The sequence below is a fragment of the Mastigoproctus giganteus genome, chromosome 4, assembly GCF_048544385.1.
Source record: "Mastigoproctus giganteus isolate SK-2022 chromosome 4, ASM4854438v1, whole genome shotgun sequence".
Classification (NCBI taxonomy): domain Eukaryota; kingdom Metazoa; phylum Arthropoda; class Arachnida; order Uropygi; family Thelyphonidae; genus Mastigoproctus; species Mastigoproctus giganteus.
Genome location: NC_143578.1, coordinates 116438194 through 116461844, shown reverse-complemented (window position 1 = coordinate 116461844; position 23651 = coordinate 116438194). Strand labels below are relative to the sequence as shown.

The 23651-nt window shown below is 39.3% G+C and overlaps 1 protein-coding gene across 1 annotated transcript in view; it reads left to right on the top strand.

Annotated features, from left to right (window-relative positions):
* The first annotated feature begins 346 nt into the window (after nucleotides 1-346).
* LOC150087014 (E3 ubiquitin-protein ligase rfwd3.L-like) overlaps nucleotides 347-23651 on the top strand; it is an 85714-nt gene continuing 62409 nt past the window's right edge. Inside the window, exons 1-2 of the mRNA XM_090372346.1 lie at nucleotides 347-359; nucleotides 16821-16912. Of these exons, the coding sequence (XP_090228472.1) occupies nucleotides 16910-16912 (3 nt within the window). The 5' untranslated portion in view covers nucleotides 347-359; nucleotides 16821-16909. The remainder of the gene's footprint in view (nucleotides 360-16820; nucleotides 16913-23651) is intronic.

Below are 23651 nucleotides of genomic sequence, written 5' to 3'. Positions count from 1 at the left end.
TATTTTGACTGACATTTGTGCACCTTTCCACTACCGTTTATTATTGATTAGGAAATATCCTATGGCACCGACCACAACTCACAAATACATATATTACTTATGGGAATGCGGCACTCGCTTAGCGCTCTGTTTTTCCGGAACGAATTATCAGCGTTAAGCGGGGGTCACCTGTATACTGTACCATTATTTTGCTAAAGAGTGTTGGATGAAATATTTTAACAATTGTGTATTTCTCTCTCTCTCTTTTTTTTTCCTTCTCAGAAATACTGGTGGACCATTAGTGGCGCAGTTGGCTAGCTGTTATTTTTATGAACAGATGGATAATCATCTATATAAATCGCATACTCTGCCATTGGATGGTAAGTTTTTCATTTATGTAAAATGGGGATAATGACTTCTGTTTTCTGACTCTCTTGTCTTAGTGGCTCTCCCACTTGCCATTCATTTGGTAAAGTGTGGGTGTGATTAAGTCTTACTGAACTTTATGGAACAGTTTTACATTCTGGTCCATAGTCCAGCAGTACTTAGGTATATCGGCATTTCACCTGCTGTTTCTTATTGGATACAATATGTGCCATCCTAAAATATAAATCCATATTAAGCTACAAGGCTGTTCAGTAAACAATGATCATAATTTTTCACGAACAACTGTACTGCTGGCTATTTCTAGTTGAGCTACAGAATTTAAGACACAAACCAAGCTACATTGTGTAGCAACTGTGCAGTTGACTCACGTGTACAGTGTGACCTTAGCGGGCAGTCAGGTTTATGTCTGTTCAGTGTCACCTATGTAGCAATGGACATGACACATTTTCCATATAGCACAGTTCGCAGGTGGTTTAAAGGTGGACATGATTCAATAACAACGATCGGCAGTCTTGGAGCTCCAACCACTGCTGTCACCATAGAAACCATAAACACTCTTTCTGCAATCGGGAGAGAAGACCATCATATAACAGTTAGGCAACTGGCAGAGATGTTGAAAATATCAGTATGAAGCACACATTCTCTGTGACCATTTACATATGACACATTTGTACACGGTGGGTTCCAAGACTACCCACACCTGAGCAATAGCAATTTGTATGGAGGTTTGTCAGGAGCTGCAATGGATGTTTATTGAAGATGGTAAGGTTCTGCCCAAGGTGATAATGGCAAATGAAACATGGCTTCATCATTTAAACCCAGACAGTAAGAAACAAAGCTCTGTTTGAAAGTCTGTCATCGCCAACACCGAAAAACGCAAAACGCTTCTGTAGGAAAGGTTATGGTGAACTCATTATTATTATTTTTTTTTATTTTTTGACATTCAAGGAATTGCTTACCAGCATGGTGTTGCTATGTCATATGGCTGTTACAAGACCACACTACAGAATTGTACTGCAAAGTTTGTAGGATCACTTTCATTGCAAATGACTACAACTGCACAAAGGTGAGTGGATGTTGCATCACAACAGTGGGAGACCTCACATTGCTCATATTGCCTTCAACTACTTAGCCAGCATTAATGTCAGATATGTTCCTCATTCACCCTATAGCCCTGACCTTGCACTCTGCGATTTTTTTATTTATTTACAAATTTAAAGAATGAACTGTGAGGAAAACGTTTTTTATTTGTCAAAAGAAGTTGTAAAGACATCCGAGGTGATTCTCAAACACATGTCAAAAAATGGCTTCCACCATGTTTTTGAAAAATGGCAAAAATATTGGAGTAATTGCTTGGGTATCTGATTGACTGTAGATGTTTCTATTTACAATAAAATATTGCTACTATCTTGCAAACAGAATATGCCAACAGCCACATGCTGCATTATTTTTGAAATTATTTTCCTGATTGTAGCATTAGTAGAGACATATGATGCAAAAAAGCAAGCTTATATATAGCAAGCATTAGCCAAAAAAAAAAAAAAACTTCCCATTTCACCCATCCATTCACTCCAAATGTTTGTTTAGTTCTACCTTGAACTTATTTAAGTTGTTGATCTCCACTACAACAACGAGGTGCCTCCGTAGCCAGGTGGGAAGGAGCAGCAGTGCGTAGCACACGCTTCTTGATTAGACCGGGGTTCGAGCCCGTCACCACCAAATACGGAGGATGCGGAAAGGTCAAGGAATGACCACCGCATATCCCGGAGCAATATGGCCTTAGTTGCTAATGCTCCTAAAAACCAACAAAAACAAACAAACATCCACTACAACAGATGGAAGTTTGTTCCAACTACAAACTGTTGAAAAAAAGTCATGAATTAGGGTTGAATTTGAAAGTGCCTGCAATTCTGCCCAGACACGATAGGAGGGAGTATATGATGAGAGCCCTGTCGATCAATTCGGCCCTGGAAAGATTGTGCAAGGCTCAAGGGGTAGAATTTTTTTTCAGCCTGGTCTGTGCTTGTTAACAGGAGAGACTGCTTCTACAGGGATGGGATACACTTAAATAGAAAGGGTGCAACAATGTTTGCTGATGCTATCGAGGCAGTGTTAGGTGGGTCAGAAAACTGCTAGATTGGGGGATACAAGGACTAATAGATTAGCAGTAGCCACTGGCAGAGGTGAAAGTGATTCTTGCACTGCTTCTATTGGAATGAGCAGCAGCCTGGAAAATAAGATGCAGGATATTTCAGAGACTGTTGGGAGTCATTGGTGTACAAGTAAACACATGGGTTGTGTTAGGGTAGCTAAGAAAAAGAACAGGTGCATGTATACTTGCGTGTACATCAATGCTAGGAGTTTGGTAAATAAATTTGATGAATTTGAGCTATTGCTCAAAGCATCAAAGACGGATATTGTTGGGATATCAGAGACGTGGTGTCACACAGATATAAGTAATGCAGAACTGGAATTTGGGGAGTACAACGTCTACAGAAAAGATAGGAAGGGAGGAGGGGTTATGCTATTAGTTAAGAAATACATAAAATCCAAGGAAGTGAAGCCAGTCGACATCGCTGGACAGTGCAGTGTCGAGTCAGTTTGGTGTGACATAAGCATTGGGAGATCAAAATTGAGAGTAGGAGTGTGCTATAGGCCTAATGACTCTGATGAGTATAATAAGAAACTGTGCAGGGAAATAGAGTGGGCCAGTAAATCAGAGAGTCTTATAATGGGGGATTTTAATTTCCCAGATATTGACTGGAATTTGTGGGTTGGTCACTCACACTCTAGCAAGGCTTTTGTGGATTTATTGGATGATTGTTTTCTAAATCAGCATGTTCGGGAGGCAACTGGAGGGAGCAATACTCTTGATTTGATTATCAGTAGTGATTCTTCATGCATTAAGAATCTGCAGATACAGGAACCACTAGGTGGCAGTGATCACAGTGTGCTGAAGTGGGATTTACTCAAGGAGGTAACTACCATCAGGGGTGAAGGGAAGGATTATTGCTTTCGTAAAGGCGACTACGATGGTCTGAGACAGTATTTAAATTCTATACAGTGGGACCAACTGATGATGTTACCAACAGCAAACTCAAAATGGGAAACATTCAAAGAACTTATCTTGGAAGCTACTAGGCTTTACATACCAACTAAGAAATATTGTTCAAGGTTCAGGCCTAAATGGATGTCAGATGAACTAATGAGACATATGGCAGAGAAGAAAAATGCATGGGATACATACAAATTAATATGTGACACAGAAGCCTATGATAGATATAAGTTGATCTGTAACCAAGTTACAAATATTGATTTAGTTTGTTAGCTCAGGTAGCTAACAAACTAAATCAATATTTTGCATCTACATTCACACATGAAGAGTTATTCAGGAAGGGGAATGCCATAGATGAAGTAAACACTGGCAGTGAGCTAGATGATTTTGTAATAATTGAGAGTAAAGTGGAGGAGAAATTGTTGAAGATAAATACAAGAAAGGCACCTGGGGTGGATGGGATCTATCCAGTTATATTAAAGGAGGCAGCAAAGGAAGTAAGCAATCCGTTAGCCATAATTATGAGAGCTTCCTTGAACTCAGGGGAGGTACCCACAGACTGGAGATGTGCAAATGTAACCCCAATTCACAAAGGAGGATCAAAGGCAAGTAATTATAGACCTGTGAGTTTAACTTCTGTTCCAGAAAATTAATGGAAGCACTGGTTAAAGAAGCACTGCAGGATCATGTTGACAAGAATTCAGTTATAGCTCAGACACAGCATGGTTTTGTTAAGGGAAGGTCTTGCCTTATTTGATTGGATACTATGATATTTTAGCATTAAATCAGCTCATACACCAACCATAAGAATAAGTATTTACTGTAACAAAAATATTTACAAATTAAAATAAAATAAATATTTACAAAAACTGCTATTATATTAAATTAAATTATATACATGTAAAAAACATTAAAACTGTGATAAAATCCTTGAGATAAAATAAAATTAAAAGCGGATTAAAAGCAATAAAAACGATAAAAATCTCTGGAGCTTTTGGAAGCATCGTCTTCCTTCCTCAGCAGTAACAAAACTTCCTGCAGCACGTCCATATATAACAGGCTCACAGTACTTATACACGTGGTGCAGTCGGCGCATGGTCTGAACTGGAAGCGGAAATAGCTCGGGAACGTGTTAAGCAAAACCGTTCATCCGTACTTAGGATGATAGTTTCAAACAGAAGATGCATACGCATACCTCTGTCCCTATTCATAATATTGTGGTCGGATGAACAGATTCGTAGGCTCTCGAGCCATTTATGGTTCCAGAACCCATGCGCTCGATCCACAATAACCGCATCCTCTGGGGAGATTTGATGCTGCTTCTCCCAAAAATGTTCGGCCACAGCAGACTTATTGTAATTAGCGGTTTTTATAGCATTTGCATGCTCCCCCAGACGATCCTTGAGCCGTCGTTTTGTCTCGCCCACATAACGTTCCCCACAATCTGGGCATTTTATCCTGTATACTACTCCACTACTCAGGTCCTTTGCAATTGGGTCTTTTACCTGAGACAACACTGTGTGCAACCTTCGCCCGGGAAGCTGCACACACCCCTGTTTTATAACCCCGCAAAACTCAAGCGAGATGCTCAGTAACACCCGGATAGTAAGGAATGTATGCGGTAGCCACAGGAACAAACGGTTCCTGACGGTTAGACTCTATTCCTCTACTAAACCTGTCTATGATCCTCTGGGGGTATCCGCATTTTCTAAGGTCTGCTGTGATTCATCTAATTTCCCATTCTTTGTCCTCAGAGGTAATGCAGTGTGACCCTGCTCTATCTAGTAGAGCTTTCACTACACTATTCTTATGCTGCCCAGCTTGTGCTGAACTATAATGGGTGTACTGGCCTCTGCACATAGGTTTTTTAAACACAGAAGTTTTGAGCCTAGGTCCTATCCTAGAGACCAGTACATCCAAGAAAGGAAGGGTACCTCCTGTCTCCACCTCTGAGGTAAATTGTATAAATTGGGAGAAGCTATTAAGCCAATGGAGTACATCATCCTCTCTCCCCTTCTGGACCACGGTGAAGGTATCATCAACATACCTTTTCCATTTCTTTATGGGAAACTGACATCCACTAAAAACCCTGTCCTCTAACTCCTCCATGGCCAGATTGGCCACGATGGCACTAATAGGAGATCCCATGGCTGTACCGTGAACCTGTTTGTACATAACACCTTGGTACACCATAGTGGTGCTGGCCAGACAGAGTTTCACACCAGAACAAATATCCTCTACATTTAAAAGCGATCTATTACCCAAAGAGACATCATTACTCAAAGATTTTCTAACGCAATATATTCCATGTTTAATTGGAATGCATGTGAATAGTGACACCACATCAAAAGAAATCATGCTCTCGTTTTCATTTACAATCAAATGTTTCACAAAATTCACAAATTCTTTACTGTCTTTTATGACATAGTTGGACTGGCTCACTATAGGCGAAATCAATTTAGCCAAATACCCTGACAAAGCATATGTGGGGCTTCCTATAAATGATACAATAGGTCTGAGTGGGACTTCTGTCTTATGAGTTTTTGGAAGTCCATAAAACCTAGGGAGTTGACATCCAGTAGCATGTAAGAATCAAAAGGTCTCCCTGGAAATCTTCTCTGCCTTTAACCAATCCTGTACCAGTTTATTAACGCGCCACTCTAGGCCAACCAACGGGTTTCTCTGAGTAACTTTATACATATTATTGTTCTGTAAAAGGTCCATTGCTTTTTTGTGATAGTCTTCTTTGTTTAGGACAACCGTCGATCTGCCCTTGTCCGCAGGTAAAATCACAATTCCATCGTCTCTTCTCAGTTCATTCAAGGCTTTTCTTTGACTAAAGTTAAGATTCGGAGATATTTTCTTTACCTGGCTCAAAATAACGGCAGATTTAACCCAGATCTCATTAGCTAGGACCTCCGGTAGCTTGCTGATGGCCCGTTCAATACCCATTGCTATCTCCGCAATGGGAGGTTTGGGAGGTACAAGCATAAACTTAGGACCTAAATTTAAAACTCCCTCTTGCTCTTCTGTAAGTTGCCTATTACTCAAATTGTAAACAAAATGAGTACTTCTATCGCTATGTTGTACTGTACCTTCTCCCAACAACCTATTAAACTTTATAATCTGCCTCTGTCTATAAGTATCCGCTATCCTAATAACTTTATCCAACACTAATCTTCTAATGAGAGCCAAATGTCCGGAAGATACACTACTACTAATAACATCGAGGTACATACCTATTTGACTCATAGTGTCTCTTAAGCAGCATCAAATCTCCCCAAAGGATGTAGTTATCGTGGAACGAGCGCATGGGTTCTGGAACCGTAAATGGCTCGAGAGCCTACAAATCTGTTCATGCGACCACAATATTATGAATAGAGACAGAGGTATGCGTATGCATCCTCTGTTTGAAACTATCATCCTAAGTACGGATGAATGGTTTTGCTTAACACGTTCCCGAGCTATTTCCGCTTCCAGTTCAGACCATGCGCCGACTGCACCACGTGTATAAGTACCGTGAGCCTGTTATATATGGACGTGCCACAGGAAGTTTTGTTACTGCTGAGGAAGGAAGCCGATGCTTCCGAAAGCTCTAGAGATTTTTATCAATTTTAATCCGGTTTTTTTTAGTGTATTTTATCTCAAGGATTTTATCACAGTTTTAATGTTTTTTACATGTATATAATTTAATTTAATATACTAGCAGTTTTTGTAAATATTTATTTTATTTTAATTTGTAAATATTTTTGTTACAGTAAATACTTATTCTTATGGTTGGCGTATGAGCTGATTTAATGCAAAAATATGAATTTGCCCAACCTCAGAGGCCTTTTTTTCAGGATATGGATACTATGATGTAGTCACAAAAGAATTGGATGCAGGGAATAACTTTGATATTATATATTTGGATCTTAGAAAGGCTTTTGATACTGTTGCACATAAATTGGAGCAGTGTGGCATTGGTGGCAAATTGTTGCTATGGATAAAGGGATGGTTGAGTGGCAGAAGACAGAGAGTGGTAATTAATGGACACTGCCCATCGTGGACTAATGTTATTAGTGGAGTTCCTCAGGGTTCAGTGTTGGATCCATTGTTGATTTCTGTATTTATAAATAATATTGATGATGGTATATCAAGCTTAATGTCCAAGTTTGCAGACGATACAAAGGTTGGCAGGGTTGTTAAGGACGCTACTGATGCTATGCTGCTGCAACAGGATCTGGAAAGGTTGAGCAGATGGGCTGAGAGGTGGCAAATGAAGTTTAACATTGACAAATGTAAAGTACTACATATGGGAAACAGCAACCCCAGAGCAACGTATCAACTCTGTGGTACTACACTGACAGTGGTAGAGAATGAAAAGGACCTGGGGGTAATTGTGCAGGCAGATATGAAGTTCTCTGAGCAGTGCAGACGGGCTGCAAGAGTAGCTCATGGTGTCTTATCAATGATATACAGGAATTTTTCTAGCAGGGATAAGGAGGTGATTATTCCCTTGTATAAGGCAATGGTCAGGCTGCACCTTGAATACTGTATACAGGTCTGGAGGCCTCATTTCAAGAAGGATGTAGAGCTGCTGGAACGAGTACAGAGAAGGGCAACCAGGTTAGTGAACGGAACGAAGGGTTGCTTTTACGAAGAAAGGCTTAAGTTTTGCAAATTACAGTGTCTGGAGACTAGGCACCGGCGAGGTGATCTGATAGAGGTGTACAAAGCCTTGAATGGTTTGAGCATGCTCAATGCTGATGGGATACTGCCTCTTGCTCAGAATAATCACCTGAGAGGGCATAAATTCAAATTGAGGAAAGACAGATGTAGGATAGATGTGCGGAAATTTGCCTTAAGCCAGCGGATAGTTGGTTGGTGGAACAGACTTCCATCCCTTGTTGTGGAAGATTTAAGGCTCAGCTGGACAGGTATTTCGAACGAACGGAAGAGTTTTTTTTTTTTTTTTTGGCTGATGCTGCATAAGCTTGCTTTCTTGCATCATATGCCTCTAGTAATGCTATCAACCACCTTCTGGCTAAAGGAAAATATCCACACATCTATTCTACAATTGTTTTTTTCAATTTGAATTTATGTCCCCCTCAAGTGAGTAATCTGAGCAGGAGGAAGAATCCCATCAGCATTGAGCTTTCTCAAACTGTTCAAGGCCTTATCCACCTCAATCAGGTCACATCACAGGTGCCTAGTCTCCGGGCACTGAAATTTGCAGAACTTAAACCTTTCTTGGTAACAGCACCCCTTTGTTCCCCTCACCAATCTTGTTGCCCTTCTTGTTCTCATTCTAGCAACTCTACATCATTCATAAAATGAGGCCTCCAGACCTGTACACAGTACTCAAGGTGTGGCCTGATCATTGCCTTATACAAGGGGAAAATCACCTTCTTATCACAACTAGCAAAATTCCTGTGCATCTTAAAACACCATGAGCTACTCTTGCAGCCTGTCTGCACTGCTCAGAAAACTTCATATCTGACTGCACAATTACCCCCCAGGTTCTTTTCATTCTCCACTACCCTGAGTGTAGTACCATCCAGTTTATACATTACTCTGGGGGTTACTGCTGCTCATATGCAGTACTTTACATTTGTCAATGTTAAACTTCAGTTGCCACCTCTCAGCCCATCTGCTCAACTTTTCCACATCCTGCTGCAGTAGTGTACTATCATTACTGCATTAACAACCCTTCCAATCTTCATATCATCTGCAAATTTAGACATTAATCCTGATATATCTTCATCAGTATCATTAATAAATACAGAAAACAACAATGGGCCCAACACCAAACCCTGGGCGACTCCACTAATAACATTAGTCCATGGACAGCAGTGTCCATTGATTACCACTATCTGTCTTCTCACACTTAACCCTCCTTTTGTTCTTAATGCCATACTGCTCCAATTTGTACAGTAGTCTTCCATGTGCACAGTATCAAACGTTTTCCTAAAATCCAAGTATATGATATCAAAATTATTTTTTGCATCCAGTTCCTTTGTGACCATATCAGTAGACTCTGGGGAGATTCCCTTGGATTGGAAAAGTGCAAATGTATCTCCCATACATAAGGGTGTCTCTAAAAGTGAAGTTGGAAATTATCGACCTGCCAGTCTGACTTCAGTAGTAGGGAAAATCATGGAGGCAATGATCAAGGGTGGAATTCAGGATCATTTGGATTGAATTGAAATTCTCAAGGATACTCAGCATGGTTTTGTAAAGGGAAAATCATGTTTAACAAATCTGATTCGCTATTTCAAAAGGGTCCCTCACGAGCTGGATTTAGGGAATAATTTCGACATTGTTTATTTAGATTTCAGCAAAGCTTTTGACTCAGTCCCACATGAGCGGTTGCTTTATAAGCTGGAATCACTGGGAAAATCCTTAGATGGATAGAAGGATGGCTTCAGGGCAGGAGGCAGAGGGTTGTGATAAATGGCTATTCCTCAGATTGGGTTGATGTAAGAAGTGGGGTTCCCCAAGGATCAGTATTAGGACCACTGTTGTTTTTGATTTTCATAAATGACATTGATGAAGGGATAGAGGGCGTGATGTCTAAATTTGCAGATGATGTTAAAATTGGTAGAGTAGTTAATGATCACTGTCAAGCTGAGCTTCTTCAGAGAGACCTAGATAGACTTCGGGAATGGTCAGAAAAATGGCAGCTATGCTTTAATCCAACAAAGTGTAAGGTATTACACCTGGGAAACAGTAATCCCAAAATAACTTATTCACTTGGTGGAGTTCAACTAAACCCAGTACTGGAGGAAAGGGACTTGGGCGTTACGATACGGTCAGACATGAATTCTCTGAGCATTGTAAACAGGTTGCAAGGAAGGCCCGTGGTGTCCTATCGATGATCTATCAAACTTTTGCAAGTAGAGATAGGGGACGTGATAATCCCATTATATAAGGCTTATGTTAGACCACACTTGGAATACTGTGTTCAAATATGGAGATCGCACCTAAAGAAAGACATCGAGCTTCTTGAAAGGGTGCAAAGACGGGTAACTCGCCTGGTGAGATCAGCAAAAGGGCGTCCTTATGAAGAAAGACTTTGAATATGTGGGTTGCAGAGTTTGGAAACTAGAGACCTTAGAGGAGATTTGATTGAGGTGTTTAAGGCTCTGAGAGGCATCAGTAAAATGAATGAGGACGAAATTTTCAAGATTATAAATGATGCTAGAACTAGGGGACATAAATTCAAGTTATGGGGGGAAATGTTTAGATTGGACTGCAGGAAGTTTTATTTTAGCCAGCGAGTTATAAATTACTGGAATAAGTTGCCTTCGTGGGTGGTAGAGGCCGACAGTTTGGGGAAATTCACAGGTCATCTGGATAGTACTTTTGGGTAAGGGAAGCGCATAGGATGATAGGTTTAATTTCCTTTTTTTTTTATTAATTATTATTATTTATTTATTTTTTTTTTTTTTTTTTTGTTTTTATCATTGTTTTGTTCGGATTGTTTTTTTTTTTTTTTTTTGCTGGTGCAGCATAAGCCATAGGCTTTCTTGCACCATGTGGCCATTACTAATACTAATACTAATATCATAGTATCCAATCAAATTAGTCAGACAGAACTTCCCCTTAATAATATAATAACTGCAGTCTTGTTTAGATATCCCTTATCCAGTGCCTCCATTAATTTCCCTGAAACAGCTTAAACTAACAGGTCTGTAATTACTCATGTTACCCTTTGTTCCCCCTTTGCGAATTGGGAACACATTTGCACATGTCCAGTCCATGGGGACCTCCCCTGAGTCCAAGGAAGCTTTCATAATTGTGGCTAATGGTTTGCTAACTTCCTTTGCTACTTCCTTTAATATAACTGGTTGGGTAGATCCCATCCACACCAGGAGCCTTTTTTATGTTCAATTTCAACAGTTTCTCCTCCACTTTGTTCTCAGTTATTACAAAATAATTTTGCTCTCTGGCAGAGTTTGATAAATTTTTGCGCATTCACCTCCCTGAATAACTCCTCATTTAGAGAAAGAACATGGAAATGCATATTTAATTAACACTCACAATGGATTATTAAAAAAGTTGTATATATTGCAGCCGCTATTGGTATCCATTTCAATATTGAAATGGGTACCAAAATATTTATCTGGAAAAGAAGCTGAAACTTACATTGAGGGAATGCACTTTTCCATTTTGTTAGTAGTTGTACTAATTTAAAAAATCTAGGTTTGGAGGAAAATACTGCTCATTGCAGATGCAAAGAATGAAACCTTATATTTAAATAGATGTTTGTCTGATTCAGTGAGGTTGGTGGGGGGGGAGGTTAAAAACAGGGCAAACAATATGTGTGAACATTCACTTATCTCCTCACCCAAAGAGACATATGCCCAAATCCCAAAGAATGAGCAATACCAAACTAACAATACTACAAAAAAAAAAAAAAAAAATTATGGAAGGATGTCAGGAAGGAACTTTATCTGCTTATTTTATGACACAACTAAGTTACTCTTGATTGAGAGTTGTATGTTTTATTACCTTCAAACTCAGATTTTTTCTTCTCCCATTTACTTCACAAACAGACTGAGGAAATACATGCTGTTATAAACATACTAGTGCCTCATTTGATGTGCCTTACATCAAATAGAAGTGCACACTTTTGCCTAGGTTGGCTGGATGTACAAAAGGGGTGAGCATATCAAAATTAGTATATTGAAAGAATGGTCCCAAACAGATATTTGAGTTAGTGGTGATAAAATTTAGCAATGATGATAATAATACTCTGCAACAATATAAATAATGTACAGGTATAAAATTAATAATAAATCAACTTTCAACTCTGCTTTCATTGTTTTTTTTTTTTTTTTTTCTCTTTAATTTCATATATGAAAGAGCCCATATTATGTTGATTCATGATACCACTGATTTTAGGTAGTTTTATACAGAACTTATTTGAAAACCCTGTTGTGTAGCTTCCCAAAGCAGTATCTTGCTGATGCGAACAAATTCGCGCCATTATATGATCAGTACAGTAAAAATTCTGTGCTCTTTGAAAATTCACAGAAGACTGAATGTTATGTTAATGTTCAAGGCTTTCAATGGATGTCAGATGAACTAATTGAGACTTGTGGTGGTGGAGAAAAATGCATGGGATACATATAAATTATCAGGAGATATAGAAGCCTATGGAAGATATAAACTAGTCTGCAATCAGTCACAGAGGAGGTTAGGCAAGCTACAGCAGATTACAAGACGCCTCTGGCAAAGAATGCAAAGAAAAGTAGCAAACACTTCTTTACTTATGTTAACGGTGAAGGAATGCATCCACTTACTATTGATGGTTCAACTGTTCGTGACCGTGATCAGATTGCTCATAAACTGAATAGGTATTTTGCATCTACATTCACACACACATGGGGAATTCTTTATAGAGTGGGGATGTCAGAAGCTTATCAAACTCTAACAGGGTGCTGAATGATTTTGTTATAACTGAGAGGAAATTGGAAGAGAAATTGATGAAATTAAACATAAAAAAGGCACATGGAGTGGATGGGATCTATCCAATTATAGTAAGAGAAGCAGCAAGGAGGTAAGCACATCCTTAGCTATAATAATGACAGCATCATTGGTTTCAGGGTCGGTCCCCCGTGGACTGGAGAGGTGCGAATTACAAAGGGGGATCAAAGGTGACATTAGTAATTACAGACCTGTTAACATAACTTCTGTTCCAAGTAAAATAATGGAATCGCTGGTTCAGTAAGTAAGGCGGGACCATCTAGCCAGGAATGCAATTATACTGCAGTCACAGTATGGATTTCTTAAGGGGCAATTTTGTCTGAGCAATTTGATTGGATTCTATGATGCAGTAACAAAGGAACTGGTCATAAAAAATAATTTTGATATCCATATACTTGGATTTCAGAATAGCTTTTGATACTGTTGCACATAAAAGACAGCTGTATAAACTGGATAATGTGGCATTAAAGGCAAGTTACTGCTGTGGATAAAGGGATAGTTGAATGGGAGAAGATAGTGTGGTTATTAATAGACACTGCTGGGCCTATTGTTGATTTTAATGTTTGCAGGTGCTACAAAGATTGAGATTGGCAGGGTGGCTAATGACAGCAATCAAGGTAAGCAACTCAGAGCTAACCTCCTGTAAATTTTTTGTCAGTATCCTGGCCTTTTCCTCCACACCAATATTATTCCAGTTTATTAATCTCTGAATCCTCCTTCTGACAATCTCCCAAAAGACATTCCATTTAATAGTATTTAGGACAAACTGTTCTATTTTCTGCCAGGTCTGAGTAACACAGTACTTAAATGATATACATCTGTGGCCACTAGTAACTAGAGCTTCCCAAACCTTCTAATCAAACAATTTGTTCCCAACTGTGTAGTGGAATTCATTGCTACATCTCTTTACATTTCTAGTCAAAGGACATTTCTAGTCAAAAATGAGGAAGACTTTTTCTCTCATCTAATCAGGATGAAAGTTGGATACACTATTTCGACCCTGAAAGTAAAAAGCAGTCCCCGGAATGGCGACCATGATGTTGCCATTCCGAGGACTGCTTTTTACTTTCAGGGTTGAAATAGTGTATCCAACTTTCATCCTGATTAGATGAGAGAAAAAGTCTTCCTCATTTTTTTGGCACAGGGCTAACAATTCTTGTGATTTCTGTTGTTGATCAGCCTTCTGGAAACCAGTCAATAATCGAGGATTCCATCTTGCACTCAATTTCCGTAAATGGAGTTGGTCATGAAGGACTGTTTCAATAGAGCCCGCACTAATCTTCACCTCCTGGGACAATTCATACAAATATCTGGCGATCTTCCATGATTAACGACTCCACTTTTCTGATCGTTCTGTCATCAATGGCTGAATGGGGATGACCTGGAATGTGCTCAGATTCTACCAATGTCCGACCACACCTAAACTGTCTCTGCCAGTGCTTCCCAATGCCATAGGATGGAGCTTCATCCTTATACACAGCAGTCATCTCCTTGTGGATTCTTTAGGAAATTTCTCTTTCAAGAATAGATATCAGATTACAGCTCTGGCTTCAACTTTCTCCATGATGCTGCTACTTCACATGTTCAGCTCTGTGAGAGAAAAACAAATTAAGACAGGGCTGAAATTTTACACCTTTAGTACAGAAATATGTATGATGCTACACACAAAATATCATGACTCTGCGATATGTGGAAGTAGGTGAGGGCGATTCTTTTTTTTGAACCACGCTTGTAAGAGGACATCTCCCTATTTTCATCCAGAACTTTTTAACCTTTCCAAGTACAAATACAAACTACACTCTCAAAAGTTTTCTTACAAGAAGAATTAGTACCACAGGGATCAGTCGTGAGTGCCACTCTGTTTGCAATAAAAATAAACTCGATAACCCAACGTATACCATCTACCATAAATACAGCTCTTTATGTAGATGATTTCGGTATCTCTTTCCAATCAAAAAACACGAGAACAATAGAATGCCAATTACAAAGCCCAATTAACAAAGTCAGCAATTGGGCTTTAAGGAAATGGTTTCACAATCTCCACACAAAAAACAATAGATGTGCACTTCTGTAGGAAAAGAAATCTTTGTTTAGATCTAGAATTAAACTTAATGGATAGTTAATCCCAATCAAACCAACCATAAAATTTCTTGGACTTGTTAAAAAAAAACTGACATTTTTAGAACACATAAAACAACTAAGAACAAACTGCCTCAAGAAACTAAATATTTTGAGTCTTATCGGCAACAAACTGGGGTACAGATAGAGCTACTTTACTGCCCTTATACAGAGCCCTCCTAAGATCTCAACTAGACTAGGGAGCTCCTGTATATAACTCAGCCAAACCGAGTTCCCTGAGATGGCTTGATCCAGCGCATCAAAATCCTACACGAACCAAGTTTGGAAAACTTATATAGAGCACATCGAAATACCAACAAACCAGCAGGTATTTATTTAAAAGACCTACTATAGCAATGTAATTTAAATCTCAATCAGATAGCAACTTCTCCTAAAGTTCCATATCCACTGTGGGATGCCATACAAACAACATGCGATCTCCATATGTATAAGTGGAAAAGGGATTCTTTACCTAAACAAAATTTTCAGCAGTTACATGCAGCCTACCCAGCATTGCAATTCCACCCTGATATACATGCAGATGGCTCAAAAACAGAAACTAAGGTAGGAATACCGCCAAGTTCCCGAATACCATCGTCTCCCAAGTAATCCCAACAGAGTGCAGCATTTATACTACAGAATTGGGGCTATACAACTAGCCATAAATCATATATGGCTTACCAAGATACCCAGCAGTATAATCTTCACGGATTCATTCAGTGCCCTGCAAGCCTTAAAGGATAACACCATAAATACCCATCCAACCGTATGTAAAATACAAAACACGTTAACAAAACTAGCAAAGCGAAACATAAATTTCTGCTGGGTTCCCGGCCAAATAGAAATAGATGGCAATGAACAGGCAGACCAAGCAGCAAAACAAATGGAAAGCCCGATCAACAATAGCATAAAAATACCATACCTATACAATTCGAAATAGTGGCCACAAAAATGGTAGGAGCAAGCTGGTAACAAATTATTACAGATAAAACCATTGTTACAACAATGGAAAACCAGTACAAGAACCAACAGACATGAAGAAGTTATACTGAGCAGATTAAGAATATGGACACACCAATTTTACCCCCTCCTATCTGCTTCGAGCTAAAGGCGCCTCCGTAGCCGGGTGGGAAGGAGCAGCAGTGCGTACAGCACACACTTCTTGATTAGACCGGGGTTCGAGCCCATCACCACCAAATACGGAGGATGCGAAAAGGTCAGGGAATGACTACCGCATATCCCCGGAGTAATACGGCCTTAGTTGCTAATGCTCCTAAAAACCAAATAACAACAACAACAACAGCTCCGAGCTGAATCTCCACCTCAGTGCTCTGTCTTTCACACAAATCTAACAGTCCAACGTATTCTACTTAACTGCCTTAACCTTACATGAGAATGTCAGATTACCTTTAAATCCTTAAAAGGAATGAACATATTTTCATTACAAACAATATTGTCAGATAAATCTAATATATTGGAAGTCTTCCAGTTTCTGAAATGCATAAATTACTATAATTTGATATAAAAATCATAACAAAGATATCATTGAATAAATAATAAGTTTGGCACACTATAGCCATAGAAGCTGATGCGCCAGTAAAATATCCAAACCAACCAACCAATCTCCCGAAATTACTTTTACTATATTTGGGTGTATTTCAGTTATGAAATTATGGATTAGTATTGGAAGTCTATTCTGATAATTTGTTTTGCTATCATGATAACTCTATTTACTCTCCTTTTAAAATTAAAATTTTGAAAAATTGAGATCTGTAATTTAATAAATTCAAATTTGCTTTCATAACAGGGAAATTTTATTCCTTGAGCTTTGAACCAAGAACTGGCCACCTTCTTGTTTCGTGTCGTCCTTCTCTCAAGCAACCAAAAGTTACTCACATGGTGAGTAATAGTTATTTCTTAGCTAAATAAAATGTCTTACTGAATTCATATTTCAGCAAATTCAACAAATTTAATTATAAAAGCAATTTACAAAATACTCAAAATTACATTCTACATTAGCAATTTGATCATAGTGGTGGAACATTGATAGGTAGAGCAGGACCAGGGTATGTCTTCCAAGGACAAAAGTTGATGACATAGAGCAATATCATCTTTTAAGTGCACAAAAGGTGATATTATTGTACATGTTGGCACTAATGACCTTAAGGGTACAACAGAATATTTTCGGGTCTAACGGCACCAGGGATTTACCCCATCTCCGCATATGTTCTTTGTATCGAGGAGCGTACTCTGTCAGGGCCAGAGGTTTAAAAGTGTGTGGGTCATGTGTGGTGTAATATGTTGTGCCCCTTGTTCATCTGGCTTGTTAGCTGCTTGGCCCCTGATGGGACCTGACATTTATGTACTCCGCCACGTGGAGGCCAGCCAGGTGTTCCCTTAAAGTTTGCTCTGGCAGGTCCTGCCACCTACTTTCCTGAGATTTCAGTGGCTAGGACCTAAAAAAAAAAAAAAATCTTTTCTTTTGGGCACAGTTGGGATGGTATATTATACACTGTTTAGAGGGGCTATAAGGGATATGTGCTGGAAGTGATAAGATTTCCTAATAGGTCGGGCATGAATTTTGGTGTTTTAAATTTGGACACGTGGGGCAGGTGCTGTGTAAAAGGAAAGAGATGGAGGGGAGGCAGAAGACTGGGGTATTGGAAATTGCAAGTAAGGGGTCGATAGGGAAGATGACCCCTGTTAAAATAGTGGGGCATGCCCATGCCCCACCAAAGGAGAAAGAGGGGTGGCAGGAGGAGGAGACAACAGATCGTCCCCTCTGCCCCTGCCAGGGAAAGAGGAGTAAAAAGCAGGCTAGGCTGAGTGTCTAGCTGGGGTGCCATATGGCTTTATGGCATCATAAGATGCAGTCTTCACCTTTGTGTTAGTCCAGTGGAGGTCCGAGTCCAAGTTGCAATCTTTATCTTTGCGTTAGTCCGGTGGAGGTCCAGGTCAAGTTCGTCACGTTCATGTGTTGTATCTACTTCAGATGGTCCTAGTTCAGAGTTTTGCAGTCATTTCCGGTAGTTATGTCTGTGTTTTCATAGGTTAGTGATGATGTGGCAGGGACCTTTGTCTTTCAAAGAGTTCGCGGGCAATGACTGTGAAAGCGCAGTAATTATCTTCTTCTTGCAATATTTTTTCTTCTCAGTTCCTTAGCAAGGGGTTGATGCATGTGTATAGCTGACATCTGAGGTCGTCACAGTCATGGATAAGGTGTTCCCAGGTTTCCTCCTGCCCGCAGTTACAGCTCGGGTTGTCGGAGATTCCCAGCTTGTGTAGTTTCCCTCTGAAAGAGCTATGTCCTGTAAGAAGGAAGGTGGAGATAGGATATACCCCGCTGATATCGGGTATAAATTTTTTGGTGACTTCCCCTCTTGTGGTAAGATTCCATTTATTTTGACAGATAGATTGCAAATATTCTGTTAACCTCTTATTTTCTGATGATTTGCTTTTCTGTGGATCTGTTATGTAGGCTAGATAAGTTGTGGTTCTTCCTTTCGAATGTTGGTGCAGCAGCCCACAGTACACAATCTCCAGATCCAGAGGAAGGAAGCCTGCCAGGACCTACACGGTGGGTGCTCACCGTGCAGCAGGCTCTAGTTGTTGTCAATAGTATGGATTGGTGGATCGATTTCAGCTTTTTCTTGTTGACTGCTGTGTTTGCTTTCTGATACCAGTCGCCAGCACCATAGGCCAGGATAGGGATGAAGAGAGCTTTGTATAGAAGGGAGAGCACCTTCTTCTTTAGTTCCCAGTCCCTCCTGGTGATTTTGGTTATCAGGGCCGAGAGCCTCCCTGTTTTGGTTCTGAGGTAACAGAATTGAGAAGTGAAGTTCAAGTTTCGGTCTATTATTATTCCTAAATATTTTAGTTCCTGTTTGAGTTTGATGGTCACTCCATTTATTTTGATTAGTGGAGGTCTAGAAGGGTCAAGAGCACCCCTGAGGAGTATTGAGTTTGTTTTTTTGGTTGAGATCATTAGAAGATTCCTCTTGGCCCAATCCTGTAGCATGTGTGTGGCAGAGCTGCAGATTTAATTAACAAGTACAGGTCAATGTTAAAAAAAAGTCGCTAGGGTTGAGTTTGAGAGTGTCTGCAATGCAGCCAAGACACAGTAGGAGGAAGTATATGATGAGAGCCTTGTCAATCAAATTGACCCTGGAGAGATTTTGCAAGGCTCATGGGGTAGAAATTTTTTCAGTGTGGTCCATTCTTGTTAACGGGAGAGACTGCTTCTACAGGGATGGGGTACACTTAAATAAAAAGGGTGCAAGAATATTTGCTGATGCTATCGAGGCAGTGTTAGGTGAGTCAGAAAACTGCTAGTTTTGGGGGTACACAGAATAAAAAGTTAACAGTGGCCGCAGGCAGAGGCAAAAGTGATTCTTGCACTGCTTCTATTAGGATTAGCAGCATGGAAAGCAAGGCAATGGAGATTTTGAGGACTGTTGGGAGTCGTAGTGGAACAAATAAATACATGGGCTGTGTGTTAGGGTGACTAAGAGTAGAAACAGGTGCATGCGCACCAATGCTAGAAGTACAGTAAATAAATTTGAATTGCTGATCAAGGCATCAAAGGCAAATATTGTTGGGATATCAGAAACATGGTCACACAGATAGAAACAGTGCAGAATTGGAATTTGGGAGTACAATGTGTACAGAAAGGGTAGGAAGCGAGGAGGGGTTATACTGTTAGCTAAGAAACACAAAATCTAAGGAAGTGCATCCAGTTGACATGGGTGGACAGTGCAATGTTGAGTCAGTTTGGTGTGACATAAACACTGGGAAAGGGAAAATGAGAATAGGAGTGTGTTATAGGCCTAATGACTGATAAGTACAGCAAACAATTGTGTAGAGAAATACAATTGTACAATGAACAATTGTGCAGAGTGGGCCAGTAAATTAGAAGGTCTTGTAATGGGGGATTTTAACTTTCAGATATTAACTGGAACTTGTGGATTGGTCACTTGCACACTTGCAGGATCATTTTCTACAGCAGCAGCATGTTCGAGGAGCAACCAAAGGGGGCAATACTCTTGATCTAATTATCAGCAGTGATCACTCCTGCATTATGAATTTGCAGTTAAAGGAACCACTACGTTACAGTGATCACAGTCTATTGATGTGGGATTTACTTAAAGTTGTAACAATCATCAAGGGTAGATAGAAGGATTTTTGTTTTCGTAAAGGTGACTACGGTGGTCTCAGGCAGTTTTTAAATTCTATAAAGTCGGATCAACTGATAATGTTAAAAACAGTGAGTTCTAAATGTGAAGCCTTCGAGGAATTAGTCTTGAAATCTACTAGGCTTTTCATACCAACTAAGAAATACTGTTCAAGATTTAAACCTAAATGGATGTCAGATGAACTAATGAGGCTCGTGGCAGAGAAGAAAAATGCGCGAGATGGATATAAATTATCAGGTGACACAGAAGCCTATGGCAGATATAAGCTAGTCTGTAATCGAGTCACAAAGGAGGTTATGCAAGCGTAAGCTGATTATGAGAAATCCTCTGCAAAGGATGCAAAGAAAAACAACAAAGACTTTATTTATGTAAACTCTAGAAGGAACGGGATGAATCAGATTGGTCCACTTGATATTGGTGGTTCGACTGTTCATGATCCAGCTCAGATAGCAGACAAACTGAATGAATATTTTGCATCTACATTCACACATGAGGAATTCTGTAAGGGATGGGAGGACAGAAGCTTACTAAACTCTAAGAGGGAGCTAAATATTTTGTAATAAGGATGAGCAAAGTGGAAGAGAAACTGTTGAAGTTAAACATAAAACGGCACCTGGGGATGGAATCTATCCAGTTATATTGATGGAGGCAGCGAGGGATGTAAGCAAACTCAGCCATAATTATAAGAGCATTTTTAGATTCAAGGGAGATCCACATGGACTGGTGATGTGCAAATGGATCCCCAATTCACAAAGGGGGTTCAAAGGGTGACACAAATAATTATAGACCTGCTAGTTTAACTTCTCAGGGAAAATAATGGAGTCACTGGTTAAAGAAGTAATGCAGGATCATCTAGACAAGACTGCAGTAATAGTTCAGACACGGCATGGGTTTGTTAAGGGGAATCCTTATCTGAACAATTTGATTGGATATTACGATGTGGTCACAACAGAACTGGATGCAAAAAAAATAATTTTTATATCATATACTTGGATTTCAGGAAAGCTTTTGATACTGTTGCACATGGAAGACTGTTGTACAGATTGGAGCAGTATGGTGTTAAGGGCAAGTTGCTTCAATGGATAAAGGGATGATTGAGTGGGAGACGGTAGAGAGTGCTAATAAATGGACACTGCTCTACGTGGACTAGTGTCATTAGTGGAGTTGCCCAGGGTTCGGTGCTTGGCCCATTGTTGTTTTGTGTATTTATTAATGATATCAGTGAAGGTATATCAGGCTTAGTGTCCAAGTTTGCAGATGATACAAAGGTTGGCAGGGTTATTAATGATAGTAAAGACAGTATGCTACTGCAACACGATCTAGAAAAGTTAGGTAGCTGGGTTAAGAAGTGGCAACTGAAGTTTAATATTGACAAATGCAAAGTACTGCATAGAGTTAGCAGTAATCCAAGAAAAATGTTCCATCTGTGTGGTACTACATTCAGGGAGGTGGAGAATGAAAAAGACCTGGGGATAATTGTGTAGTCAGATATGAAGTTCTCTGAGCAGTGCCGACGGGCTGCCAGAGGAGCTCATGGAGTTTTGTCAATGATATCTAGGAATTTTGCTAGCAGAGACAAGGAGGTGATTATATCTTTGTATAAGGTAATGGTCAGGCCAGAGCTTGAGTACTGTGTACAGGTCTGGAGGTCTCATATTAGGAAGGATGTAGAGTTGCTGGAACGAATACAGAGAAGGGCAACAAGATTGGTGAGAGGAACAAAGGGATTCTCTTACCAGGAGAGGCTGAAGTTCTGGAAGTTGCAGCATCTGGAGAATAGGCATCTGCGAGGTGATCTGGTTGAGGTGTACAGTGCCTTGAATGATTTGAGTAGACGCAATGCTGATAGGATACATTCGCTTGCTCAGATTAAGAACCAGAGGAGGCATAGATTCAAATTGAGGAAAGACAGTTGTAGAATAGATATGCGAAAGTTTGCCTTTAGCCAGTGGATAGTTGATTACTGAAACAAATTTACATCTGTTGAAGTTGATAGCTTAAATAAATTCAAGGCAGATCTAGACAAACAGTTTATTTTTGGAGCAGGCTTCCATCTGTTGTTGTGGAAGTTGACAGCTTAAATAAATTTAAGGCTGAACTAGGTTGTGACTGGATGGGTGAAATGGGAAGTTTTTTATTTTTTATTTTATTTGGATGATGCTCTATAAGCTTGAATATTTATTGAATATCTGAAAGGTAGTACTATGTGAACGGCCTCCGTAGCCGAGTGGTCAGGAGCGGGAGTGCAGTAGCACACGCTCTTTGAGTAGACCGGGGTTCTAGCCCCTGACTGCTGAATACGGTCGATCTGCCAACCCGCACTGGACCAGCGTGGCAGATTATGGTCCATTTCCCTCAGCATGAATTGTTGAGGAGGCTTCCATCCTGCAGTGGGTTGATAATGGCTGCACTTTACTTTTTTAGTACTATGTGAAGAGGCAATTACATGCTGGCAGCAAGTGGCACATTGCTTTTCAGGATTTTTATTCATTTAGCTCTGTGATAAACAGCATTTGTTTGTTTCAATAGATATGTTGCCAAGTGAGTTCACTGTCTTTTTATTAATTATGAATTAGAAATAAAAACTATTGACCTATGCCTGTTTTCCTAAACTAATTGAATGTAACATCTTTAATAAGATAAGTTAGGTAAGAAAAGTAAGAAAAAAGTGAAAATGGGCATATTATCACAAGCAGTATGTAAAATGCATTGGGTAACCCTTTGATTCCTGTAAAACTTTTTTTATTGTTATTTTTGTTTGATATTGAAATGTATCAGAAGACTTATCTCTATTGCTTCTTAACTTACTGATTATTGAATGGAGGTGATCAGAGCCGACGCAAGGGTTTCATGTGCCCTAGGCGAGACTTAAAATTTGCACCCCAGTTGTAGTTGCATGTAAAATGGAGAAGGCATCTGACTTAAAATATTATCCCTTCTTCACTAATTTTTCTATTAATATTTTTGGAAGTTATTTAATTAAATGTCAAAGTGATGTGCTGACAAAGCGACCCCGAATATCATAAAACCATGAAGAGGAGGATGGTTGTAAATCAATCTTTTTTTTTTTAAATATATTCTTAATATTTTATAATGTTATTTCTTTATTGAGAAATAATTATTACCTTATTTAATTTAAATAATTATTTTTTTTAACCACTAAAAAAAAAAAAAACTTCACATGCCAAACCTTCATTTTCATATAGTTTTTTTTATTTTTTTTTTTTATTGTTACTTTTTTCTGATGTTAAAATGTATCATTTTCTTATGAGTTTAGAAAAGGTCACTCAGGGAAATTGTTTTTTAAATTTTATTTATCTTTTCCCTGTATGGCATCTAGAAATCTACTTTCTCAAGTTCATTTCAAGTAGCTTTCAGAATTTCTCTGTTTACAGATGAAGTGCTTTGAAATTTTTCCAGTTCTCTTAACTCTAATTCTACCAATA